At 44.2% G+C, this 27,363-nt stretch overlaps 1 protein-coding gene across 5 annotated transcripts in view; it reads right to left on the reverse strand.

Moving 5' to 3' along the window:
- Positions 1-27,363, reverse strand: part of LOC112259485 (protein Shroom3) — a 122,575-nt gene that overhangs the window by 5,899 nt on the left and 89,313 nt on the right. For all 5 annotated transcript variants that reach the window (XM_042326435.1, XM_042326436.1, XM_042326434.1 and 2 more), the window contains 6 exons: positions 24,906-25,718; positions 15,197-15,279; positions 13,823-14,075; positions 11,052-11,677; positions 10,392-10,790; positions 38-176 (listed from right to left, as the gene is read on the reverse strand). In XM_042326435.1, coding sequence (XP_042182369.1) covers positions 38-176; positions 10,392-10,790; positions 11,052-11,677; positions 13,823-14,075; positions 15,197-15,279; positions 24,906-25,718 — 2,313 coding nt within the window. The remainder of the gene's footprint in view (positions 1-37; positions 177-10,391; positions 10,791-11,051; positions 11,678-13,822; positions 14,076-15,196; positions 15,280-24,905; positions 25,719-27,363) is intronic.

Here is a 27,363-nt window from a genome sequence, read left to right on the forward strand (position 1 = left end):
AAAAAAAATAAAAAATGCATTTAAGGTAAATTCAGACCTTCTTCTGATTGAAGTCTGTCTCATCCTCATCCAGATCTGTGTCCACCTCGCCTCCTCCTCTTCCTCCTCCTGCTCCTCCTCCTCCCTCTGTTCTCTGCAGCAGATTGGGTCCTATAGAACAGACACCATCTTGACTTCTACAAGAAGAAAGAAAATGATGTTTTATTGTCACATACACAGGAAAGGTGCAGTGAAATATGTTGTTTTACTGGGTCAGACATAGTAGTACAGCACCCCATGGAACAGAGACATAAAGAACGTAGCAACAGTTAGCATTACTACCACTTGAATAGACTGACACATTACATCCTGAAACTCATGACCGAAACTAACACATACTGTGAAACAAGGAGTCAGCAACAAGCACTAGTCTGTTGAATAGTGTGTCTGAATGCCAAAATAATTAGTATGGTATTCTGGGGGTGTGTGTGTGTGTTATTTGGGTGAAACTCACACACACACGCACACGCACACGCACACACACACACACACTACTATAAGGAATGTGCTGTGGCTGGTTTGTTTTCATGACTGGCCTATTTGGCAGGATGGAAAGGCAGAATAGAATGTTTTAGACAGAACGACATTCAACAGTAGAATCAGGTTACACCCACCTCTGACACCGAGGATTCTAACAACCCAACTGTCCTCTGGTTCTATTTTAATATAATACATTTCATATTTATACATATTACCTATACAAATTCTCAAGTTATTTCCCAAATACTCAAAAATCCAGCTGAGATTTTGTAGAATATATACCATCTTGGGTTGAAAATGATAATCCTCCAGGAGGGTGTCTCTCCAGGAACAGGGTTGGAGTTATAACCTACAGGAGGGTTTCTCTCCAGGAACAGGGTTGGAGTTAAAACCTACAGGAGGGTTTCTCTCCAGGAACAGGGTTGGAGTTAAAACCTACAGGAGGGTTTCTCTCCAGGAACAGGGTTGGAGTTATAACCTACAGGAGGGTTTCTCTCCAGGAACAGGGTTGGAGTTAAAACCTACAGGAGGGTCTCTCTCCAGGAACAGGGTTGGAGTTAAAACCTACAGGAGGATAGCTCTCCAGGAACAGCGTTGGAGTTAAAACCTACAGGAGGATAGCTCTCCAGGAACAGGGTTGGAGTTATAACCTACAGGAGGGTCTCTCTCCAGGAACAGGTTGGAGTTAAAACCTACAGGAGGGTTTCTCTCCAGGAACAGGGTTGGAGTTAAAACCTACAGGAGGATAGCTCTCCAGGAACAGCGTTGGAGCCCTGGTTTAGAGTACAGGATCAGAGCCTTTTTCACATGTACAAAAAGCATGGTCACGTTTTGTTCTACAAGCTGCTATGTTAATTCATGTCAGTAGACGGCAGTGCTGCTCAGCCTCCTGATCTGATGTTACCTAGCTCTAACATGGAGAGAGACAGACAGACAGAGAGACAGACAGTATGATCTGATGTTACCTAGCTCTAACATGGAGAGAGACAGACAGTATGATCTGATGTTACCTAGCTCTAACATGGAGAGAGACAGACAGTATGATCTGATGTTACCTAGCTCTAACATGGAGAGAGACAGACAGACAAAGAGACAGACAGTATGATCTGATGTTACCTAGCTCTAACATGGAGAGAGACAGACAGTATGATCTGATGTTACCTAGCTCTAACATGGAGAGAGACAGACAGTATGATCTGATGTTACCTAGCGTTAACATGGAGAGAGACAGACAGTATGATCTGATGTTACCTAGCTCTAACATGAGAGACAGACAGACAGACAGACAGTATGATCTGATGTTACCTAGCTCTAACATGACAGAGACAAAGAGACAGACAGTATGATCTGATGTTACCTAGCTCTAACATGAGAGAGACAGTAGATCAGACAGTATGATCTGATGTTACCTAGCTCTAACATGGAGAGAGACAGACAGTATGATCTGATGTTACCTAGCTCTAACATGGAGAGAGACAGACAGTATGATCTGATGTTACCTAGCTCTAACATGGAGAGAGACAGACAGTATGATCTGATGTTACCTAGCTCTAACATGGAGAGAGACAGACAGTATGATCTGATGTTACCTAGCTCTAACATGGAGAGAGACAGACAGTATGATCTGATGTTACCTAGCTCTAACATGGAGAGAGACAGACAGTATGATCTGATGTTACCTAGCTCTAACATGGAGAGAGACAGACAGTATGATCTGATGTTACCTAGCTCTAACATGGAGAGAGACAGACAGTATGATCTGATGTTACCTAGCTCTAACATGGAGAGAGACAGACAGTATGATCTGATGTTACCTAGCTCTAACATGGAGAGAGACAGACAGTATGATCTGATGTTACCTAGCTCTAACATGGAGAGAGACAGACAGTATGATCTGATGTTACCTAGCTCTAACATGGAGAGAGACAGACAGTATGAGAGAGACAGACAGTATGATCTGATGTTACCTAGCTCTAACATGGAGAGAGACAGACAGACAGAGAGACAGACAGTATGATCTGATGTTACCTAGCTCTAACATGGAGAGACAGAGAGTAGACTGATGTTACAGACAAAGAGACAGACAGTATGATCTGATGTTACCTAGCTCTAACATGGAGAGAGACAGACAGACAGAGAGACAGACAGTATGATCTGATGTTACCTAGCTCTAACATGGAGAGAGACAGACAGTATGATCTGATGTTACCTAGCTCTAACATGGAGAGAGACAGACAGTATGATCTGATGTTACCTAGCTCTAACATGGAGAGAGACAGACAGTATGATCTGATGTTACCTAGCTCTAACATGACAGTATGATCTGATGTTAGAGAGACAGACAGTATGATCTGATGTTACCTAGCTCTAACATGGAGAGAGACAGACAGTATGATCTGATGTTACCTAGCTCTAACATGGAGAGAGAGACAGTATGATCTGATGTTACCTAGCGTTAACATGGAGAGAGACAGACAGTATGATATGATGTTACCTAGCTCTAACATGGAGAGACAGACAGTATGATATGATGTTACCTAGCTCTAACATGGAGAGAGACAGACAGTATGATCTGATGTTACCTAGCGTTAACATGGAGAGAGACAGACAGTATGATCTGATGTTACCTAGCTCTAACATGGAGAGAGACAGACAGTATGATCTGATGTTACCTAGCTCTAACATGGAGAGAGACAGACAGTATGATCTGATGTTACCTAGCTCTAACATGGAGAGAGACAGACAGTATGATCTGATGTTACCTAGCTCTAACATGGAGAGAGACAGACAGTATGATCTGATGTTACCTAGCTCTAACATGGAGAGAGACAGACAGTATGATCTGATGTTACCTAGCTCTAACATGGAGAGAGAGACAGTATGATCTGATGTTACCTAGCGTTAACATGGAGAGAGACAGACAGTATGATATGATGTTACCTAGCTCTAACATGGAGAGACAGACAGTATGATATGATGTTACCTAGCTCTAACATGGATGAGCTCTAACAGACAGACAGTATGATCTGATGTTACCTAGCTCTAACATGGAGAGAGACAGACAGTATGATCTGATGTTACCTAGCTCTAACATGGAGAGAGACAGACAGTATGATCTGATGTTACCTAGCTAGCGTTAACATGGAGAGAGACAGACAGTATGATCTGATGTTACCTAGCTCTAACATGGAGAGACAGACAGTATGATCTGATGTTACCTAGCTCTAACATGGAGAGAGACAGACAGTATGATCTGATGTTACCTAGCTCTAACATGGAGAGAGACAGACAGTATGATCTGATGTTACCTAGCTCTAACATGGAGAGAGACAGACAGTATGATCTGATGTTACCTAGCTCTAACATGGAGAGAGACAGACAGTATGATCTGATGTTACCTAGCTCTAACATGGAGAGAGACAGACAGTATGATCTGATGTTACCTAGCTCTAACATGGAGAGAGACAGACAGTATGATCTGATGTTACCTAGCTCTAACATGGAGAGAGACAGACAGTATGATCTGATGTTACCTAGCTCTAACATGGAGAGAGACAGACAGTATGATCTGATGTTACCTAGCTCTAACATGGAGAGAGACAGACAGTATGATCTGATGTTACCTAGCTCTAACATGGAGAGAGACAGACAGACAGAGAGACAGACAGTATGATCTGATGTTACCTAGCTCTAACATGGAGAGAGACAGACAGACAAAGAGACAGACAGTATGATCTGATGTTACCTAGCTCTAACATGGAGAGAGACAGACAGACAAAGAGACAGACAGTATGATCTGATGTTACCTAGCTCTAACATGGAGAGAGACAGACAGACAGAGAGACAGACAGTATGATCTGATGTTACCTAGCTCTAACATGGAGAGAGACAGACAGTATGATCTGATGTTACCTAGCTCTAACATGGAGAGAGACAGACAGTATGATCTGATGTTACCTAGCTCTAACATGGAGAGAGACAGACAGTATGATCTGATGTTACCTAGCTCTAACATGGAGAGAGACAGACAGTATGATCTGATGTTACCTAGCTCTAACATGGAGAGAGACAGACAGTATGATCTGATGTTACCTAGCTCTAACATGGAGAGAGACAGACAGTATGATCTGATGTAACCTAGCTCTAACATGGAGAGAGACAGACAGACAAAGAGACAGACAGTATGATCTGATGTTACCTAGCTCTAACATGGAGAGAGACAGACAGACAAAGAGACAGACAGTATGATCTGATGTTACCTAGCTCTAACATGGAGAGAGACAGACAGTATGATCTGATGTTACCTAGCTCTAACATGGAGAGAGAGATCTGAGACTAACATGGAGAGAGACAGACAGTATGATCTGATGTTACCTAGCTCTAACATGGAGAGAGACAGACAGTATGATCTGATGTTACCTAGCTCTAACATGGAGAGAGACAGACAGTATGATCTGATGTTACCTAGCTCTAACATGGAGAGAGACAGACAGTATGAGACTAACATGGAGAGAGACAGACAGTATGATCTGATGTTACCTAGCTCTAACATGGAGAGAGACAGACAGTATGATCTGATGTTACCTAGCTCTAACATGGAGAGAGACAGACAGTATGATCTGATGTTACCTAGCTCTAACATGGAGAGAGACAGACAGTATGATCTGATGTTACCTAGCTCTAACATGGAGAGAGACAGACAGTATGATCTGATGTTACCTAGCTCTAACATGGAGAGAGACAGACAGACAGAGAGACAGACAGTATGATCTGATGTTACCTAGCTCTAACATGGAGAGAGACAGACAGTATGATCTGATGTTACCTAGCTCTAACATGGAGAGAGACAGACAGTATGATCTGATGTTACCTAGCTCTAACATGGAGAGACAGACAGTATGATCTGATGTTACCTAGCTCTAACATGGAGAGACAGACAGTATGATCTGATGTTATGCTCTAACATCTGATGTTACCTAGCTCTAACATGGAGAGAGACAGACAGTATGATCTGATGTTACCTAGCTCTAACATGGGAGAGACAGACAGTATGATCTGATGTTACCTAGCTCTAACATGGAGAGACAGACAGTATGATCTGATGTTACCTAGCTCTAACATGGAGAGAGACAGACAGTATGATCTGATGTTACCTAGCTCTAACATGGAGAGAGACAGACAGTATGATCTGATGTTACCTAGCTCTAACAAAGAGACAGACAGTATGATCTGATGTTACCTAGCTCTAACATGGAGAGAGACAGACAGTATGATCTGATGTTACCTAGCTCTAACATGGAGAGAGACAGACAGACAAAGAGACAGACAGTATGATCTGATGTTACCTAGCTCTAACATGGAGAGAGACAGACAGACAAAGAGACAGACAGTATGATCTGATGTTACCTAGCTCTAACATGGAGAGAGACAGACAGTATGATCTGATGTTACCTAGCTCTAACATGGAGAGAGACAGACAGACAGAGAGACAGACAGTATGATCTGATGTTACCTAGCTCTAACATGGAGAGAGACAGACAGTATGATCTGATGTTACCTAGCTCTAACATGGAGAGAGACAGACAGTATGATCTGATGTTACCTAGCTCTAACATGGAGAGAGACAGACAGTATGATCTGACCTAGTTACCAGTATGATCTGATGTTACCTAGCTCTAACATGGAGAGAGACAGACAGTATGATCTGATGTTACCTAGCTCTAACAGACAGACAGAGAGACAGACAGTATGATCTGATGTTACCTAGCTCTAACATTACAGTATGATCTAGCTCTAACATGGAGAGAGACAGACAGTATGATCTGATGTTAGCTCTAACCTAGCTCTAACATGGAGAGAGACAGACAGTATGATCTGATGTTACCTAGCTCTAACATGGAGAGAGACAGACAGTATGATCTGATGTTACCTAGCTCTAACATGGAGAGAGACAGACAGTATGATCTGATGTTACCTAGCTCTAACATGGAGAGAGACAGACAGTATGATCTGATGTTACCTAGCTCTAACATGGAGAGAGACAGACAGTATGATCTGATGTTACCTAGCTCTAACATGGAGAGAGACAGACAGTATGATCTGATGTTACCTAGCTCTAACATGGAGAGAGACAGACAGTATGATCTGATGTTACCTAGCTCTAACATGGAGAGAGAGACAGTATGATCTGATGTTACCTAGCGTTAACATGGAGAGAGACAGACAGTATGATATGATGTTACCTAGCTCTAACATGGAGAGACAGACAGTATGATATGATGTTACCTAGCTCTAACATGGAGAGAGACAGACAGTATGATCTGATGTTACCTAGCTCTAACATGGAGAGAGACAGACAGTATGATCTGATGTTACCTAGCTCTAACATGGAGAGAGACAGACAGTATGATCTGATGTTACCTAGCTCTAACATGGAGAGAGACAGACAGTATGATCTGATGTTACCTAGCTCTAACATGGAGAGAGACAGACAGTATGATCTGATGTTACCTAGCTCTAACATGGAGAGAGACAGACAGTATGATCTGATGTTACCTAGCTCTAACATGGAGAGAGACAGACAGTATGATCTGATGTTACCTAGCTCTAACATGGAGAGAGACAGACAGTATGATCTGATGTTACCTAGCTCTAACATGGAGAGAGACAGACAGTATGATCTGATGTTACCTAGCTCTAACATGGAGAGAGACAGACAGACAGCTCTAACATGGAGAGAGACATGGAGAGACAGACAGTATGATCTGATGTTACCTAGCTCTAACATGGAGAGAGACAGACAGACAGAGAGACAGACAGTATGATCTGATGTTACCTAGCTCTAACATGGAGAGAGACAGACAGTATGATCTGATGTTACCTAGCTCTAACATGGAGAGAGACAGACAGTATGATCTGATGTTACCTAGCTCTAACATGGAGAGAGACAGACAGTATGATCTGATGTAACCTAGCTCTAACATGGAGAGAGACAGACAGACAAAGAGACAGACAGTATGATCTGATGTTACCTAGCTCTAACATGGAGAGAGACAGACAGACAAAGAGACAGACAGTATGATCTGATGTAACCTAGCTCTAACATGGAGAGAGACAGACAGTATGATCTGATGTTACCTAGCTCTAACATGGAGAGAGACAGACAGTATGATCTGATGTTACCTAGCTCTAACATGGAGAGAGACAGACAGTATGATCTGATGTTACCTAGCTCTAACATGGAGAGAGACAGACAGTATGATCTGATGTTACCTAGCTCTAACATGGAGAGAGACAGACAGTATGATCTGATGTTACCTAGCTCTAACATGGAGAGAGACAGACAGTATGATCTGATGTTACCTAGCTCTAACATGGAGAGAGACAGACAGTATGATCTGATGTTACCTAGCTCTAACATGGAGAGAGACAGACAGTATGATCTGATGTTACCTAGCTCTAACATGGAGAGAGACAGACAGTATGATCTGATGTTACCTAGCTCTAACATGGAGAGAGACAGACAGTATGATCTGATGTTACCTAGCTCTAACATGGAGAGAGACAGACAGTATGATCTGATGTTACCTAGCTCTAACATGGAGAGAGACAGACAGTATGATCTGATGTTACCTAGCTCTAACATGGAGAGAGACAGACAGTATGATCTGATGTTACCTAGCTCTAACATGGAGAGAGACAGACAGTATGATCTGATGTTACCTAGCTCTAACATGGAGAGAGACAGACAGTATGATCTGATGTTACCTAGCTCTAACATGGAGAGAGACAGACAGTATGATCTGATGTTACCTAGCTCTAACATGGAGAGACAGACAGTATGATCTGATGTTACCTAGCTCTAACATGGAGAGACAGACAGTATGATCTGATGTTACCTAGCTCTAACATGGAGAGACAGACAGTATGATCTGATGTTACCTAGCTCTAACATGGAGAGAGACAGACAGACAAAGAGACAGACAGTATGATCTGATGTTACCTAGCTCTAACATGGAGAGAGACAGACAGTATGATCTGATGTTACCTAGCTCTAACATGGAGAGAGACAGACAGACAAAGAGACAGACAGTATGATCTGATGTTACCTAGCTCTAACATGGAGAGACAGACAGACAAAGAGACAGACAGTATGATCTGATGTTACCTAGCTCTAACATGGAGAGAGACAGACAGTATGATCTGATGTTACCTAGCTCTAACATGGAGAGAGACAGACAGACAGAGAGACAGACAGTATGATCTGATGTTACCTAGCTCTAACATGGAGAGAGACAGACAGTATGATCTGATGTTACCTAGCTCTAACATGGAGAGAGACAGACAGTATGATCTGATGTTACCTAGCTCTAACATGGAGAGAGACAGACAGACAGAGAGACAGACAGTATGATCTGATGTTACCTAGCTCTAACATGGAGAGAGACAGACAGTATGATCTGATGTTACCTAGCTCTAACATGGAGAGAGACAGACAGTATGATCTGATGTTACCTAGCTCTAACATGGAGAGAGACAGACAGTATGATCTGATGTTACCTAGCTCTAACATGGGAGAGACAGACAGTATGATCTGATGTTACCTAGCTCTAACATGGAGACAGTATGACAGACAGCTCTAACAAAGAGACAGACAGTATGATCTGATGTAACCTAGCTCTAACATGGAGAGAGACAGACAGACAGAGAGACAGACAGTATGATATGATGTTACCTAGCTCTAACATGGAGAGAGACAGACAGTATGATCTGATGTTACCTAGCTCTAACATGGAGAGAGACAGACAGTATGATCTGATGTTACCTAGCTCTAACATGGAGAGAGACAGACAGTATGATCTGATGTAACCTAGCTCTAACATGGAGAGAGACAGACAGTATGATCTGATGTTACCTAGCTCTAACATGGAGAGAGACAGACAGTATGATCTGATGTTACCTAGCTCTAACATGGAGAGAGACAGACAGTATGATCTGATGTTACCTAGCTCTAACATGGAGAGAGACAGACAGTATGATCTGATGTTACCTAGCTCTAACATGGAGAGACAGACAGATCAGCTCTAACAGAGAGACAGACAGTATGATCTGATGTTACCTAGCTCTAACATGGAGAGAGACAGACAGTATGATCTGATGTTACCTAGCTCTAACATGGAGAGAGACAGACAGTATGATCTGATGTTACCTAGCTCTAACATGGAGAGAGACAGACAGTATGATCTGATGTTACCTAGCTCTAACATGGAGAGAGACAGAGAACTATAGTTTCCAGAATATCAGCAGTTAATAACAGTTATCATTCCGTGGCGTCAGAGTCAACTGTTATCTTGTCTGTGTGAACCATTTCTCTCTAAACAATTTGTTCATAATGAAAACAAAACAGATGGACTTTAAAATATTTTTTTGCAATTTCACCTTGAAACCCCTGAGATGTGATATCCTTTCCCTTGCTTACCTAGCTTCTCTGATGTCATGGTCTATTTTAAAAGCGAAGAGTTCTCTTGTGATAACACAGGTGTCTATAATAAACTGAGCCATAATGTTACCAGCCTCAACAAAGGTCCTATGTTCTGTCGTATCTCCTGGTAATGAACCCTGATCAAACAGTCTAACCTTTTATTTAGTTACATAACATGAATTAAACACACACACTAAGCACACACACGAATGCATGAACACACACACACACACACACACACACACACACACACACACACACACACACACACACACACACACACACACACACACACACACACACACACACTCACACTTCCTCATTCCCTCTGGATAACCAGACCTCCCTAAATCCCCCCCCTTTCCTCCCCTCGCTCCTCTCCGTCCCTCACCTGTCCTCCAGACAGGTGCTGGTCCTGCGGCGTTGCCACAGCAACCTCCCTCCCCCCACGGGGAAGATCTCCTCCATTAGGTCCATGGTCCGTCCGCCCTCTGCCCAGCTGTCCAGCATCGGGGTCAGGCTCTTATCCCCCCGGGACACCAGCTGTCTGGCCAGGGCCTCCACCCTCAGCTCCCCAGCAGACCTCTCCCTCCTGGCCGGGAGATGGTACTCTTGCCCCAGGCTTTCCTCACCGCTAGGCCCCTGCTGGGGCTCTGGGAAACTGCTGCTGAGGGTGGTGGGGGTCTCAGGCTGGGGCTCAGGGGTAAGGCTTGGCCTCGGAGAGACAGACAGGGGGATAGAGGGGGGGACTGTCTGACGGCAGGGGGAGGGGAGAAATGGGAACTCACAGCTGCATGTACAGAAACACAAAAAGACAAGAGGTTCACAACACCGGATGGATAAATGGTCTACGTTTTGTTCAAAACTTTAACATTGATGATTAGAATATTTTCAGTGTTACTACGTTCCTTCACATTAGATCATGTAAATATATAGTGCAGTACTATGGCTCTCTGTAATCAATACACCATTCAATATCACTGGCGTTTCATTATAACGTGTCACTGTTATTGTGCCATAATGTGTGTTGGTGGGAACCAGTGTCGTGTACCTGTTGAGGTGCTGTAGCCCAGGTCCATGATGATTCTCCTCCTCCTTCTCCTCTCTGTCTGGGAGTGAGGAGGGGGGCAGGAGAGGGGGAGGCGGCGGAGGGAAGTACTCTGTGATGTCCGTCTCCCTGATTGGCAGCGGGGGAGGAATAGGGGAGGGAGGGGCCGGTTCCTGGAGGAATACCTCGTCATAGTCCTGTAGTGAGACTGTGGGAGGGGCTAGGTGTGGAGCTACTTGTAGGGGTGAGGTCTCTTGCAGAGTGGACTCTGAGATGCGGAGGGAGAGCAGGGTGTGTGGTCTGTGAGAGGTTTTAAATGGGGGTGGTGGTGGGGAGGCTTTGGGTAGGACGAGGGGTGGGTTGGTCTTTGGTGTAACGGCTGAAGCTTGAGGGCAAGGCCCCTCTTTCTGTCTGGGGAAGTCTTTCAGGGTCTCCTCCTCTGAGGTGCTGGTGTCTAAGGAGCCCTGGATCTGGCCCTGGGCCATGGCCTGCTGTAGATGTTCTGTGGGGCTTCTTCTGACCTCTGGGTGAACCTGGGCCTCTGGGGACATGGTCCCGAGTGTGGCGGTCTGCAGCAGGGTTGGGAAGGCTATGGCGTCCAGGTTGGCCTGGCTCAACCTCTCATTGGCCTGAATGGATGAATGGATGGATGAATGGATGAATGGATGGATGAATGGATGAATGAATTCATTAATACTTTATTTTCCTCATAGAGACATTTTTCTGGCAACGACAGAGGCATTCTTGGCAAACATATAAAAATACATCAAAATACATACAACCCTTCAATTATATAAACCCTCCAATTATATACAACCCTCCAATTATATACAACCCTCCAATTATATACAACCCTCCAATTATATACAACCCTCCAATTATATAAACCCTCCAATTATATAAACCCTCCAATTATATAAACCCTCCAATTATATACACCCTCCAATTATATACACCCTCCAATTATATAAACCCTCCAATTATATAAACCCTCCAATTATATAAACCCTCCAATTATATACCCTCCAATTATATAACCCTACAATTATATACAACCCTACAATTATATACAACCCTCCAATTATATAAACCCTCCAATTATATAAACCCTCCAATTATATAAACCCTCCAATTATATAAACCCTCCAATTATATAAACCCTCCAATTATATAAACCCTCCAATTATATAAACCCTCCAATTATATACACCCTCCAATTATATACACCCTCCAATTATATAAACCCTCCAATTATATAAACCCTCCAATTATATAAACCCTCCAATTATATAAACCCTCCAATTATATACAACCCTCCAATTATATAAACCCTCCAATTATATAAACCCTCCAATTATATACAACCCTCCAATTATATACAACCCTCCAATTATATAAACCCTTCAGTTATATAAACCCTCCAATTATATAAACCCTCCAATGATATAAACCCTCCAATGATATAAACCCTCCAATTATATAAACCCTCCAATTATATACAACCCTCCAATTATATAAACCCTCCAATTATACAAACCCTCCAATTATATAAACCCTCCAATTATATAAACCCTCCAATTATATAAACCCTCCAATTATATACAACCCTCCAATTATATAAACCCTCCAATTATATAAACCCTCCATTATATATATAAACCCTCCAATTATATAAACCCTCCAATTATATACAACCCTCCAATTATATAAACCCTTCAGTTATATAAACCCTCCAATTATATAAACCCTCCAATTATATAAACCCTCCAATTATATAAACCCTCCAATTATATAAACCCTTCAGTTATATAAACCCTCCAATTATATAAACCCTCCAATTATATAAACCCTCCAATTATATAAACCCTCCAATTATATACAACCCTCGAATTATATAAACCCTCCAATTATATAAACCCTCCAATTATATAAACCCTCCAATTATATAAACCCTCCAATTATATAAACCCTTCAAGTTATATAAACCCTCCAATTATATAAACCCTCAATTATATAAACCCTCCAATTATATAAACCCAATTATATCCAATTATATAAACCCTCCAATTATATACAACCCTCCAATTATATACAACCCTCCAATTATATAAACCCTCCAATTATATAAACCCTCCAATTATATAAACCCTCCAATTATATAAACCCTCCAATTATATAAACCCTCCAATTATATAAACCCTCCAATTATATAAACCCTCCAATTATATAAACCCTCCAATTATATAAACCCTCCAATTATATACAACCCTCCAATTATATAAACCCTTCAGTTATATAAACCCTCCAATTATATAAACCCTCCAATTATATAAACCCTCCAATTATATAAACCTCCCCTCCAATTATATAAACCTCCTATTATACAAACCCTCCAATTATATAAACCCTCCAATTATATAAACCCTCCAATTATATAAACCCTCCAATTATATAAACCCTCCAATTATATAAACCCTCCAATTATATAAACCCTCCAATTATATAAACCCTCCAATTATATACAACCCTCCAATTATATACAACCCTCCAATTATATAAACCCTCCAATTATACACAACACATATCCCAGGACTTCAGACAGAATGGATTACTTGCTCTCCAGTGTTTGACCTGTTATGTTATGTTGATAATGCTGTTCCCCTGGTCCTCTTTTGAATATCATAAAGTGTATTGTGACCCCTGTTAAATGTACTTCAAATAAACTCTTGAGTTGACTTGATTTTATAGACAGACAGACAGACAGATTGACATACCTGCCAGTCCAAGCTGATAGTAGGGCTGGTGCCTGGGGGGGAGAAGGGGCAGGGGAGACCTACAGAGGCAGCCAAGCTGGAGGCACTAAGGGCCCGCTGGCGGTCGGGGTTCTTCAGTCTATCTCTCCTCATCACAGGGGTGTTGCTTTGGAACGGGCTTTGGGTCAGTAGTAAGTGGGTATCTGCACACTGGGACTGGGACATGGACTGGGAGGCAGAGACCGGTCTGTCAGGATGCTGGTTGTCCATGGACCTGTAACACACACAGAGGAGACATACACACACACACACATGAACACGGACACACAAACAAAACTGATAAGTGTGTGAGCTTCAACATCCCTTTACCAAACAGTTCCATCCCTGGTATGTTACCTCTCTTTACCAAACAGTTCCATCCCTGGTATGTTACCTCTCTTTACCAAACAGTTCCATGTTACCTCTCTTTACCAAACAGTTCCATGTTACCTCTCTTTACCAAACAGTTCCATGTTACCTCTCTTTACCAAACAGTTCCATGTTACCTCTCTTTACCAAACAGTTCCATGTTACCTCTCTTTACCAAACAGTTCCATGTTACCTCTCTTTACCAAAAAGTTACTCCCCTGGTATGTTACCCCTCTTTACCAAACAGTTCCATCCCTGGTATGTTACCTCTCCCATCGACCATGGGGATATTATTAAGATAATGGACCGTGAGGATATTATTAAGAGAATGGACCGTGAGGATATTATTAAGATAATGGGCCGTGAGGATATTATTAAGAGAATGGACCATGAGAATATTATTAAGATAATGGGCCATGAGGATATTATTAAGAGAATGGACCATGAGAATATTATTAAGATAATGGACCGTGAGGATATTATTAAGATAATGGACCATGAGGATATTAGCCTTTTACTGCAGTGGTCTAAATCAGGGTGACACAGAGTGTTTCTTGTTGGTCTTAAACAAATCTACTTTGAAACAAAAGTATCCACCTCACACACACGGTTATGGGTTTAAAATAAAGAAGACACCTGTACCATGTCAGATGTATTATATTTTGAGTTAGCCTCCCAATATTACACTTGATATACATCATAGAAGACTGAAATATAATAGAACAGTTTGACATAGAAACACCAGATTTTCTGAGTTTAAAAATATTGTCCCCTGGCACCCTATTCCCTATTTAGTGCACTACTTTAGACCAGGACCCATAGCACCCTATTCCCTATTTAGTGCACTACTTTTGACCAGGACCTATAGCACCTTATTCCCTATTTAGTGTACTACTTTAGACCAGGACCTATAGCACCCTATTCCGTATTTAGTGCACTACTTTAGACCAGGACCTATAGCACCCTATTCCCTTTATGGAAACAAACCTGTTGTTGTCGTTGTTTGTGAAAAGCCTGGGCTCGGTAGAGAATATCCCATACATCCTCAGATCTCCTCCTGCCATGAAGTCCTGAGAGAGGGATGGAGAGAGAAAGGGGGGGAGAGGAAGACAGAGAGAGAGAGGGGGAGAAAGAGAGAGAGGAAGACAAAGAGAGAAAGAGAGAAAGAGAGAGAGGGGGAGAAAGAGAGAGAGGAAGACAACGAGAGAGAGAGAAAGAGAGAGAGGGGGAGAAAGAGAGAGAGGAAGACAACGAGAGAGAGAGAAAGAGAGAGAGGGGGAGAAAGAGAGAGAGGAAGAGAAAGAGAAAGAGAGAGAGAGAGAGAGGAGAAAGAGAGAGGGGAAGACAGAGAGAGAGAAAGAGAGAGAGGGGGGAGAAAGAGAGAGAGGAAGACAACGAGAGAGAGAGAAAGAGAGAGATGGGGGAGAAAGAGAGAGAGGAAGAGAAAGAGAGAGGGGGGGTTTACTTGGTGGGAGGAGGATGATGATGTACACCCAGGGGCGGACTAGGACAAGAATTTGACCCTGTCATTTTATCCACATCACTGCGGGCACCGCCAACTCACCCAGCTAATGACTTAGGCTATATTGCAAATGAGTGCCTGTCATATGTGTTCCCCTGAATCAACAGCTACCATTAGTGTTAATTACGTGTGTGTGTGTGTGTGTGTGTGTGTGTGTGTGTGTGTGTGTGTGTGTGTGTGTGTGACTGGTGTGTGTGTGTGTGTGTTGTCCTGACTGGTATGTGTTCTGTGAGAAGCGGTCACAAGATCCTCCTTTGAGATCCTAAATAAATACACAACGACATATACCACATTATACTGTAGGACCTCTGACATCATAGCTACATATATACCACATTATACTGTAGGACCTCTGACATCATAGCTACATATATACCACATGATACTGTAGGACCTCTGACATCATAGCTACATATATACCACATTATACTGTAGGACCTCTGACATCATAGCTACATATATACCACATTATACTGTAGGACCTCTGACATCATAGCTACATATATACCACATTATACTGTAGGACCTCTGACATCATAGCTACATATATACCACATTATACTGTAGGACCTCTGACATCATAGCTACATATATACCACATTATACTGTAGGACCTCTGACATCATAGCTACATATATACCACATTATACTGTAGGACCTCTGACATCATAGCTACATATATACCACATGATACTGTAGGACCTCTGACATCATAGCTACATATATACCACATTATACTGTAGGACCTCTGACATCATAGCTACATATATACCACATTATACTGTAGGACCTCTGACATCATAGCTACATATATACCACATTATACTGTAGGACCTCTGACATCATAGCTACATATATACCACATTATACTGTAGGACCTCTGACATCATAGCTACATATATACCACATTATACTGTAGGACCTCTGACATCATAGCTACATATATACCACATGATACTGTAGGACCTCTGACATCATAGCTACATATATACCACATTATACTGTAGGACCTCTGACATCATAGCTACATATATACCACATTATACTGTAGGACCTCTGACATCATAGCTACATATATACCACATTATACTGTAGGACCTCTGACATCATAGCTACATATATACCACATTATACTGTAGGACCTCTGACATCATAACTACATATATACCTCTGACATTATACATTATGTAGGACCTCTGACATCATAGCTACATATATACCACATTATACTGTAGGACCTCTGACATCATAGCTACATATATACCACATTATACTGTAGGACCTCTGACATCATAGACATTATACTGTAGGACCTCTGACATCATAGCTACATATATACCACATTATACTGTAGGACCTCTGACATCATAGCTACATATATACCACATTATACTGTAGGACCTCTGACATCATAGCTACATATATACCACATTACACTGTAGGACCTCTGACATCATAGCTACATATATACCACATTATACTGTAGGACCTCTGACATCATAGCTACATATATACCACATTATACTGTAGGACCTCTGACATCATAGCTACATATATACCACATTATACTGTAGGACCTCTGACATCATAGCTACATTTATACCACATTATACTGTAGGACCTCTGACATCATAGCTACATATATAGAGGTTATCCTGTAGGACCTCTGACATCATAGCTACACATATAGAGGTTATCCTGTAGGACCTCTGACATCATAGCTACACATATAGAGGTTATCCTGTAGGACCTCTGACATCATAGCTACACATATAGAGGTTATCCTGTAGGACCTCTGACATCATAGCTACACATATAGAGGTTATCCTGTAGGACCTCTGACATCATAGCTACACATATAGAGGTTATCCTGTAGGACCTCTGACATCATAGCTACACATATAGAGGTTATCCTGTAGGACCTCTGACATCATAGCTACACATATAGAGGTTATCCTGTAGGACCTCTGACATCATAGCTACACATATAGAGGTTATCCTGTAGGACCTCTGACATCATAGCTACACATATAGAGGTTATCCTGTAGGACCTCTGACATCATAGCTACACATATAGAGGTTATCCTGTAGGACCTCCGACATCATAGCTACACATATAGAGGTTATCCTGTAGGACCTCTGACATCATAGCTACACATATAGAGGTTATCCTGTAGGACCTCTGACATCATAGCTACACATATAGAGGTTATCCTGTAGGACCTCTGACATCATAGCTACACATATAGAGGTTATCCTGTAGGACCTCTGACATCATAGCTACACATATAGAGGTTATCCTATAGTAGGGCTTATAAACTAGATTCAGCAGCGGGACGATTTTTTCTTGAACAGATGGTAGAGGGGTCGGAAACATAATAACAAAAAAATTGTAGATTGCAAGGAGCCCTAAACGATATATTGTTTGACGAAAACAATAATTTAAAACATTGTATACGATCACGTGTCTCCATTATATGTGGGAATACTTGGGAGCTGATTTCCTGAATTAAAATCACTTGGGAGCTGATTTCCTGAATTAAAATCACTTGGGAGCTGATTTCCTGAATTAAAATCACTTGGGAACAGATTTCCTACATTAAAATCACTTGGAGCTGATTTCCTGAATTAAAATCACTTGGGAACAGATTTCCTACATTAAAATCACCTGGAGCTGATTTCCTGAATTAAAATAACTTGGAGCTGATTTCCTGAATTAAAATCACTTGGGAACAGATTTCCTGAATTAAAATCACTTGGGAGCTGATTTCCTGAATTGAAATCACTTGGGAACAGATTTCCTGAATTAAAATCACTTGGAGCTGATTTCCTGAATTAAAATCACTTGGAGCTGATTTCCTGAATTAAAATCACTTGGAGCTGATTTCCTGAATTAAAATCACTTGGGAATAGATTTCCTACATTAAAATCACTTGGAGCTGATTTCCTGAATTAAAATCACTTGGAGCTGATTTCCTGAATTAATATCACTTGGAGCTGATTTCCTGAATTAAAATCACTTGGAGCTGATTTCCTGGTGATTTTAGTCTTTTACATCCAACACAATTATTATTTTTTGCTCAGATAACTTGGGGGGGCCAAATAAAACCACCCGCGGGCCAAATTCGGCCTGCGGGCCGCCATTTGGGGAACTCTGTCCTATAGCTGTGTGTGCTTGCTTCAGCTGTCTTTCTGTTCTCAACAAATATTATGGTAAAATGTTACAAATCTCTTTCATTTCTACCCCATGATAAAGCAGTTTAATTCACACCCACAGAGTGAGAGACAGTGGTTATGTGAAAAGCAGTGTGTGTTTATGCTGGCCGTAATCGCTCTGGGAGATAAAGGACTTTTTAATATCCATCCATCCTCAGGACCCAGCAGTGGGAGAGAGAGACCTAACTGACCTATCAGCTGCTGTGGCCCGAATGGAGCTTCTAAAGACAAATCATAATTGTCTGTAGCTTGCGCCTCCTTGGCCCACTGCAGTGTGTATGTGTGAGTGTTAATGTGTCTGCGTGTGTTTGTTTGTCTGTCTTATCAGTCTGTGATCAGTCAGTGTTCTGCTAGCCCTGGCCCAGTGGCACCACGCAGGAAGTCAAGGATCTTGGGTATTTCCTGTCTGTGGAGCTGCTGGCCAGGCCAGGGCGAGGGGCACCATAGAGATAAACTTATTTAACTATTTATCCCTATGGGGTCACTATATAGACCCTCCCTGTCACCCCTCAGGGTTAGGTCACTATATAGACCTGCCCTGTCACCCCTCAGGGTTAGGTCACTATATAGACCCTCCCTGTCACCCCTCAGGGTTAGGTCACTATATAGACCTGCCCTCCCTGTCACCCCTCAGGGTTAGGTCACTATATAGACCCTCCCTGTCACCCCTCAGGGTTAGGTCACTATATAGACCTGCCCTGTCACCCCTCAGGGTTAGGTCACTATATAGACCCTCCCTGTCACCCCTCAGGGTTAGGTCACTATATAGACCTGCCCTATCACCCCTCAGGGTTAGGGTTATGTACAGTAGAGGGCATAAGAAATCCATATGGTGGTAAACAACATCCTTGTTTAACATCCCACAGAAACTGACTTCGCAGCGGAATCCTCAGCCTAGCGTAGGACAGTATATTTTAACTGCTAGCTTTCTAGGTTGGTTTATGTGCCAGCTGTAGTCACGGCCCTGTCAGTAGGAGGCAGAGCTGGGGTTTAGAAGCCAGCTGTGTGACCTCTCCTGACCTCTCCTGCCCCTGGGACACTCATCATCCAGCCCTGGGTTTATGTGCCTGCTCAAGGTTAGGCCAGCTCAGACACCAACCCCAGGCAAGATACCAACCCCAGCTCAGACACCAACCCCAGCTAAGACACCAAACCCAGCTCAGACACCAACCCCAGGCAAGATACCAACCCCAGCTCAGACAACAACCCCAGCTCAGACACCAACCCCAGCTCAGACACCAAACCCATCTCAGACACCAACCCCAGCTCAGACATCAACCCTGCTCAGACACCAACCCCAGACACCAACCCCAGCTCAGACACCAACCCCAGCTCAGACACCAACCCCAGCTCAGACACCAACCCCAGCTCAGACAACAACCCCAGCTCAGACACCAACCCCAGCTCAGACAACAACCCCAGCTCAGACACCAACCCCAGCTCAGACAACAACCCCAGCTCAGACACCAACCCCAGCTCAGACACCAACCCCAGCTCAGACACCAAACCCAGCTCAGACACCAACCCCAGCTCAGACACCAACCCCAGCTCAGACACCAACCCCAGCTCAGACACCAAACCCCAGCTCAGACACCAACCCCAGCTCAGACACTAACCCCAGCTCAGACACCAACCCCAGCTCAGACACCAAACCCCAGCTCAGACACCAAACCCAGCTCAGACACCAAACCCAGCTCAGACACCAACCCCAGCTCAGACACCAACCCCAGCTCAGACACCAAACCCAGCTCAGACAAACCCACAACCCCAGCTCAGACACCAACCCCAGCTCAGACACCAACCCCAGCTCAGACACCAACCCCAGCTCAGACACCAACCCCAGCTCAGACACCAACCCCAGCTCAGACACCAACCCCAGCTCAGACACCAACCCCAGCTCAGACAACAACCCCAGCTCAGACACCAACCCCAGCTCAGACACCAACCCCAGCTCAGACACCAAACCCAGCTCAGACACCAAACCCAGCTCAGACACCAACCCCAGCTCAGACATCAACCCCAGCTCAGACACTAACCCCAGCTCAGACACCAACCCCAGCTCAGACAACAACCCCAGCTCAGACAACAACCCCAGCTCAGACACCAACCCCAGCTCAGACAACAACCCCAGCTCAGACACCAACCCCAGCTCAGACAACAACCCCAGCTCAGACACCAACCCCAGCTCAGACACCAACCCCAGCTCAGACACCAACCCCAGCTCAGACACAGTCAGGTCACACAGCAGGAAGGCATCAGCTGCTTTAGCTGGAACCACCACGCTAAGATGAGCTAACCTAAGACTTACAGCTGATGAGCTAACCTAAGACTTACAGCTGATGAGCTAACCTAAGACTTACAGCTGATGAGCTAACCTAAGACTTACAGCTGAAGATGAGCTAACCTAAGACTTACAGCTGATGAGCTAACCTAAGACTTACAGCTGATGAGCTAACCTAAGACTTACAGCTGATGAGCTAACCTAAGACTTACAGCTGAAGATGAGCTAACCTAAGACTTACAGCTGAAGATGAGCTAACCTAAGACTTACAGCTGATGAGCTAACCTAAGACTTACAGCTGATGAGCTAACCTAAGACTTACAGCTGAGATGAGCTAACCTAAGACTTACAGCTGATGAGCTAACCTAAGACTTACAGCTGATGAGCTAACCTAAGACTTACAGCTGATGAGTTAACCTAAGACTTACAGCTGATGAGCTAACCTAAGACTTACAGCTGATGAGCTAACCTAAGACTTACAGCTGATGAGCTAACCTAAGACTTACAGCTGATGAGCTAACCTAAGACTTACAGCTGAAGATGAGCTAACCTAAGACTTACAGCTGAGATGTGGTCATCCTGTCTGGGTTGGCCGCCCCCACTTGGGTTGTGCCACTACCTGACATGATGACTCCTTGCTGTCCCCAGTCCACCTGGCCGTGCTGCTGCTCCAGTTTCAACTAGCCCTAGGACCATGCCCCAGGACTACCTGACATGATGACTCCTTGCTGTCCCCAGTCCACCTGACCGTGCTGCTGCTCCAGTTTCAACTGTTCTGCCTTATTATTATACGACCATGCTGGTCATTTATGAACATTTGAACATCTTGGCCATGTTCTGTTACAGCTACCTGACATACTAATACTCAGCCTTGTCTCAGGATGGTAAGTTGGTGGTTGAAGATATCCCTCTAGTGGTGTGGGGGCTGTGCTTTGGCAAAGTGGGTGGGGTTATATCCTTCCTGTTTGGCCCTGTCCGGGGGTGTCCTCGGATGGGGCCACAGTGTCTCCTGACCCCTCCTGTCTCAGCCTCCAGTATTTATGCTGCAGTAGTTTATGTGTCGGGGGGCTGGGGTCAGTTTGTTATATCTGGAGTACTTCTCCTGTCCTATTCGGTGTCCTGTGTGAATCTAAGTGTGCGTTCTCTAATTCTCTCCTTCTCTCTTTCTTTCTCTCTCTCTCAGAGGACCTGAGCCCTAGGACCATGCCCCAGGACTACCTGACATGATGACTCCTTGCTGTCCCCAGTCCACCTGGCCATGCTGCTGTTCCAGTTTCAACTGACCTGAGCCCTAGGACCATGCCCCAGGACTACCTGACATGATGACTCCTTGCTGTCCCCAGTCCACCTGGCCATGCTGCTGCTCCAGTTTCAACTTCCACCTGACTGTGCTGCTGCTCCAGTTTCAACTGTTCTGCCTTATTATTATTCGACCATGCTGGTCATTTATGAACATTTGAACATCTTGGCCATGTTCTGTTATAATCTCCACCCGGCACAGCCAGAAGAGGACTGGCCACCCCACATAGCCTGGTTCCTCTCTAGGTTTCTTCCTAGGTTTTGGCCTTTCTAGGGAGTTTTTCCTAGCCACCGTGCTTCTACACCTGCATTGCTTGCTGTTTGGGGTTTTAGGCTGGGTTTCTGTACAGCACTTTGAGATATCAGCTGATGTACGAAGGGCTATATAAATACATTTGATTTGATTTGATAATCTCCACCTGGCACAGCCAGAAGAGGACTGGCCACCCCACATAGCCTGGTTCCTCTCTAGGTTTCTTCCTAGGTTTTGGCCTTTCTAGGGAGTTTTTCCTAGCCACCGTGCTTCTACACCTGCATTGCTTGCTGTTTGGGGTTTTAGGCTGGGTTTCTGTACAGCACTTTGAGATATCAGCTGATGTATGAAGGGCTATATAAATCAATTTGATTTGATTTGATGAGCTAACCTAAGACTTACAGGTGAAGATGAGCTAACCTAAGACTTACAGCTGAGATGAGCTAACCTAAGACTTACAGCTGAGATGAGCTAACCTAAGACTTACAGCTGAAGATGAGCTAACCTAAGACTTACAGGTGAAGCTACAGCTAACCTAAGACTTACAGCTGATGCGCTAACCTAAGACTTACAGCTGAGATGAGCTAACCTAAGACGTACAGGTGAAGCTACAGCTAACCTAAGACTTACAACTGAGATGAGCTAACCTAAGACTTACAGGTGAAGATGAGCTAACCTAAGACTTACAGCTGAGATGAGCTAACCTAAGACTTATAGCTGAGATGAGCTAAACTAAGACTTACAGTTGATGAGCTAGCCTAAGACTTACAGCTGAAGATGAGCTAACCTAAGACTTACAGCTGAGATGAGCTAACCTAAGACTTACAGCTGAAGATGAGCTAACCTAAGACTTACAGTTGATGAGCTAGCCTAAGACTTACAGCTGAAGATGAGCTAACCTAAGACTTACAGGTGAAGCTACAGCTAACCTAAGACTTACAGCTGAAGATGAGCTAACCTAAGACTTACAGGTGAAGCTACAGCTAACCTAAGACTTACAGCTGAAGATGAGCTAACCTAAGACTTACAGCTGATGAGCTAACCTAAGACTTACAGCTGATGAGCTAACCTAAGACTTACAGCTGATGAGCTAACCTAAGACTTACAACTGATAAGCTAACCTAAGACTTACAGGTGAAGATGATCTAACCTAAGACTTACAGCTAAGATGAGCTAACCTAAGACTTACAGCTGAGATGAGCTAACCTAAGACTTACAGGTGAAGATGAGCTAACCTAAGACTTACAGTTGATGAGCTAGCCTAAGACTTACAGCTGAAGATGAGCTAACCTAAGACTTACAGGAGAAGCTACAGCTAACCTAAGACTTACAGCTGATGAGCTAACCTAAGACTTACAGCTGAAGATGAGCTAACCTAAGACTTACAGGAGAAGCTACAGCTAACCTAAGACTTACAACTGAGATGAGCTAACCTAAGACTTACAGGTGAAGATGAGCTAACCTAAGACTTACAGCTGAGATGAGCTAACCTAAGACTTATAGCTGAGATGAGCTAAACTAAGACTTACAGTTGATGAGCTAGCCTAAGACTTACAGCTGAAGATGAGCTAACCTAAGACTTACAGCTGAGATGAGCTAATCTAAGACTTACAGTTGATGAGCTAGCCTAAGACTTACAGCTGACGATGAGCTAACCTAAGACTTACAGGTGAAGCTACAGCTAACCTAAGACTTACAGCTGATGCGCTAACCTAAGACTTACAGCTGAGATGAGCTAACCTAAGACTTACAGGTGAAGCTACAGCTAACCTAAGACTTACAACTGAGATGAGCTAACCTAAGACTTACAGGTGAAGATGAGCTAACCTAAGACTTACAGCTGAGATGAGCTAACCTAAGACTTATAGCTGAGATGAGCTAACCTAAGACTTACAGCTGAAGATGAGCTAACCTAAGACTTACAGCTGAAGCTACAGCTAACCTAAGACTTACAGCTGAAGCTACAGCTAACCTAAGACTTACAGCTGAAGATGAGCTAACCTAAGACTCAAGCTACATCCACACACATTTGTATCAAAATAAATGGTGTTGTGTCTTTGTTTTGATTAGTTTAGTAAAGAAGTCTAAAGTCTAGTGTAAAACCAGAGAGTGTATTGTACTCTACCTGATTTAGCCTCTCGCCAGAGGGCGAGGAGCGAGATCTGAAGTGCTGGGGTGCAGGCCTCTCAGAGCGCTCCAGCAGGTCCTCCGCAGAGGCTGACTTGCCAGAGTTCCGGGCTGGAACTGCCCTCTCAAAGGCTCCATTGCCTCGCAGGAAAAACTCCTGGCTTTGGAGTGCCTCATAGTCCTGGGCTGGTTCTTCTCTACCAAGGCTGGATCTGGGCAGCTCTCCCTCCAGTAGCCTGTGGAATCCCGAGGTGTCTGGGTGGGTGGTGGACATTGAGGCTGGGGCCTTGGCCTGGATGCGTGGTGCAGTGACCCTGCCTGGATAGAAGCCCTGGAGGCCAGGAGGCAGGGTGGAGCAGAGCCTTCCCCCACCAGAAAGACTGCTGTCTTGACCAAGAGGCTCCTGAAGAGAGGCTAGGCTGGTGGTGGAGGTTGAAGAAACACTCCGGGTGTCTGTAAAGGGCTGCAGGTAGGCGCTGTGAGGGCGGTCACGGTGGGCGCGCCCTCCCTCTGACCTGTCCCTATCCCTGTCTGTCCTCCAGCTTCTCTTCCTCTCCATGTAGTCGGCCAGGGCGTCCTGCTGCAGCTGCCGGAGCTCCGGCCGGGACACGGCTAGACTAGCCTGGGAGCCCTGGAGGCCCTGGGGAGCCTGGGAGCCCTGGAGACACTGGGGAGCCTGGGAGCTGGAGCTCAGGCTGCGACTGGCAGCCATCTCAAACATCCTTCTGCGGTCCGCCACGCTGGTCTCTGTACCTGGTAAAAGGAACAGCTGGTGCTGGCTAGTCCTCCTTGGGTCAGACTCCAACCCCACCTAGAAGAAGAAGAAGAACAAGAAACCTTTATTTTCCAGAAAACAGAAATGTGTCTCTTGCTTTCTAACCCAACCCCCTGAGACACACACACCAAGTCGCAGTGCAGCGCTCTGAATGTAGAGCCTACCAGATGGGCTAAATGCCTTTTATGCTCACTTCGAGGGAAGCAACACTGAAGCATGCATGAGAGCACCAGCTGTTCCGGATGACTGTGATCACCATCTCCGTAGCCTTTAAACAGATCAACATTCACAAGGCCACGGGGCCAGACGGATTACCAGGGCATGTACTCCGAGCATGCGTGGACCAACTGGCAAGTGTCTTCACTGACATTTTCAATCTCTCCCTGAGTCTGTAATAGCTACATGTTTCAAGAAGAACCCCATAGTCCCTGTGCCCAAGAAAGCGAAAGTAACCTGCCTAAATGACTACCGACCCGTAGCACTTACATCTGTAGCCATGAAATGCCTTGAAATGCTGGACATGGCTCACATCAACACCATCATCCCGGAAATCCTAGACCAACTCCAATTCGCATACCGCCCCAACAGATCCACAGAAGAGGCAATCTCAATCACACTCCACACTGCCCTTTCTCACCTGGACAAAAGGAACACCTATGTGAGAATGCTGTTCATTGACTTCAGCTCAGCGTTCAACACCATAGTGCCCACAAAGCTCATCACTAAGCTACGGACCCTTGGACTAAACACCTCCCTCTGCAACTGGATGCTGGACTTCCAGACGGGCCGCCCCCAGGTGGTAAGGGTAGGCAACAACACATCTGCCACGCTGATCTTCAACACGGGGGCCCCTCAGGGGTGCGTGCTTAGTCCCCTCCTGTACTTCCTGTTCACTCACAACTGAGTGGCCAAGCACAACTCCAACACCATCATTACGTTTGCCGAAAACACAACGGTGGTAGGCCTGATCACCGACAATGATGAGACAATCTATATGGAGGAAGTCAGAGACCTGGCAGTGTGGTGCCAGGACAACAACCTCTGCCTCAACGTGATCAAGACAAAGGAGCTGATCATGGACTACAGGAAAAGGAGGGCCGAACACTCCCCCATTCACATTGACGGTGGAGCGGTTTGAGAGTTTGTGTCCACATCACCAACCAACTATCATGTTCCAAACACACCAAGAAAGGAAAGGAGACTAAAAAGATTTGGCATGGGTCCCCAGATCCTCAAAAAGTTCTACAGCTCCAACATTGACCGGTTGCATCACCGCCTGGTATGGCAACTGCTCGGCCTCTGACCGTAAGGCGCTACTTGAGGGTAGTGTGTACAGCCCAGTACATCACTGGGGCCAAGCTTCCTGCCATCCAGGATCTATATACTAGGCAGTGTTAGAGGAAGGCCCTAAAAAAATGTGAAAGACTCCAGTCATCCAAGTCATCGACTGTTCTCTCTGCTACCGCACGGCACCGGACAGCCAAGGCCAAGAGCCCCCCCTTTGTTTTTACACTGCTGCTACTCACTGTTTATTACCTATGCATAGTCACTTTACCCCTAACTAAATATACATATTACCTCAACTAACCTGTACCCCTGCACATTGCCTCGGTACCAGTATCCCCTCTATATAACCTTGTTATTGTTATTTTATTGTGTTACTTGAAAAAAAATGAAAAAA

The sequence above is a fragment of the Oncorhynchus tshawytscha genome, linkage group LG09, assembly GCF_018296145.1.
Source record: "Oncorhynchus tshawytscha isolate Ot180627B linkage group LG09, Otsh_v2.0, whole genome shotgun sequence".
Classification (NCBI taxonomy): Eukaryota; Metazoa; Chordata; class Actinopteri; order Salmoniformes; family Salmonidae; genus Oncorhynchus; species Oncorhynchus tshawytscha.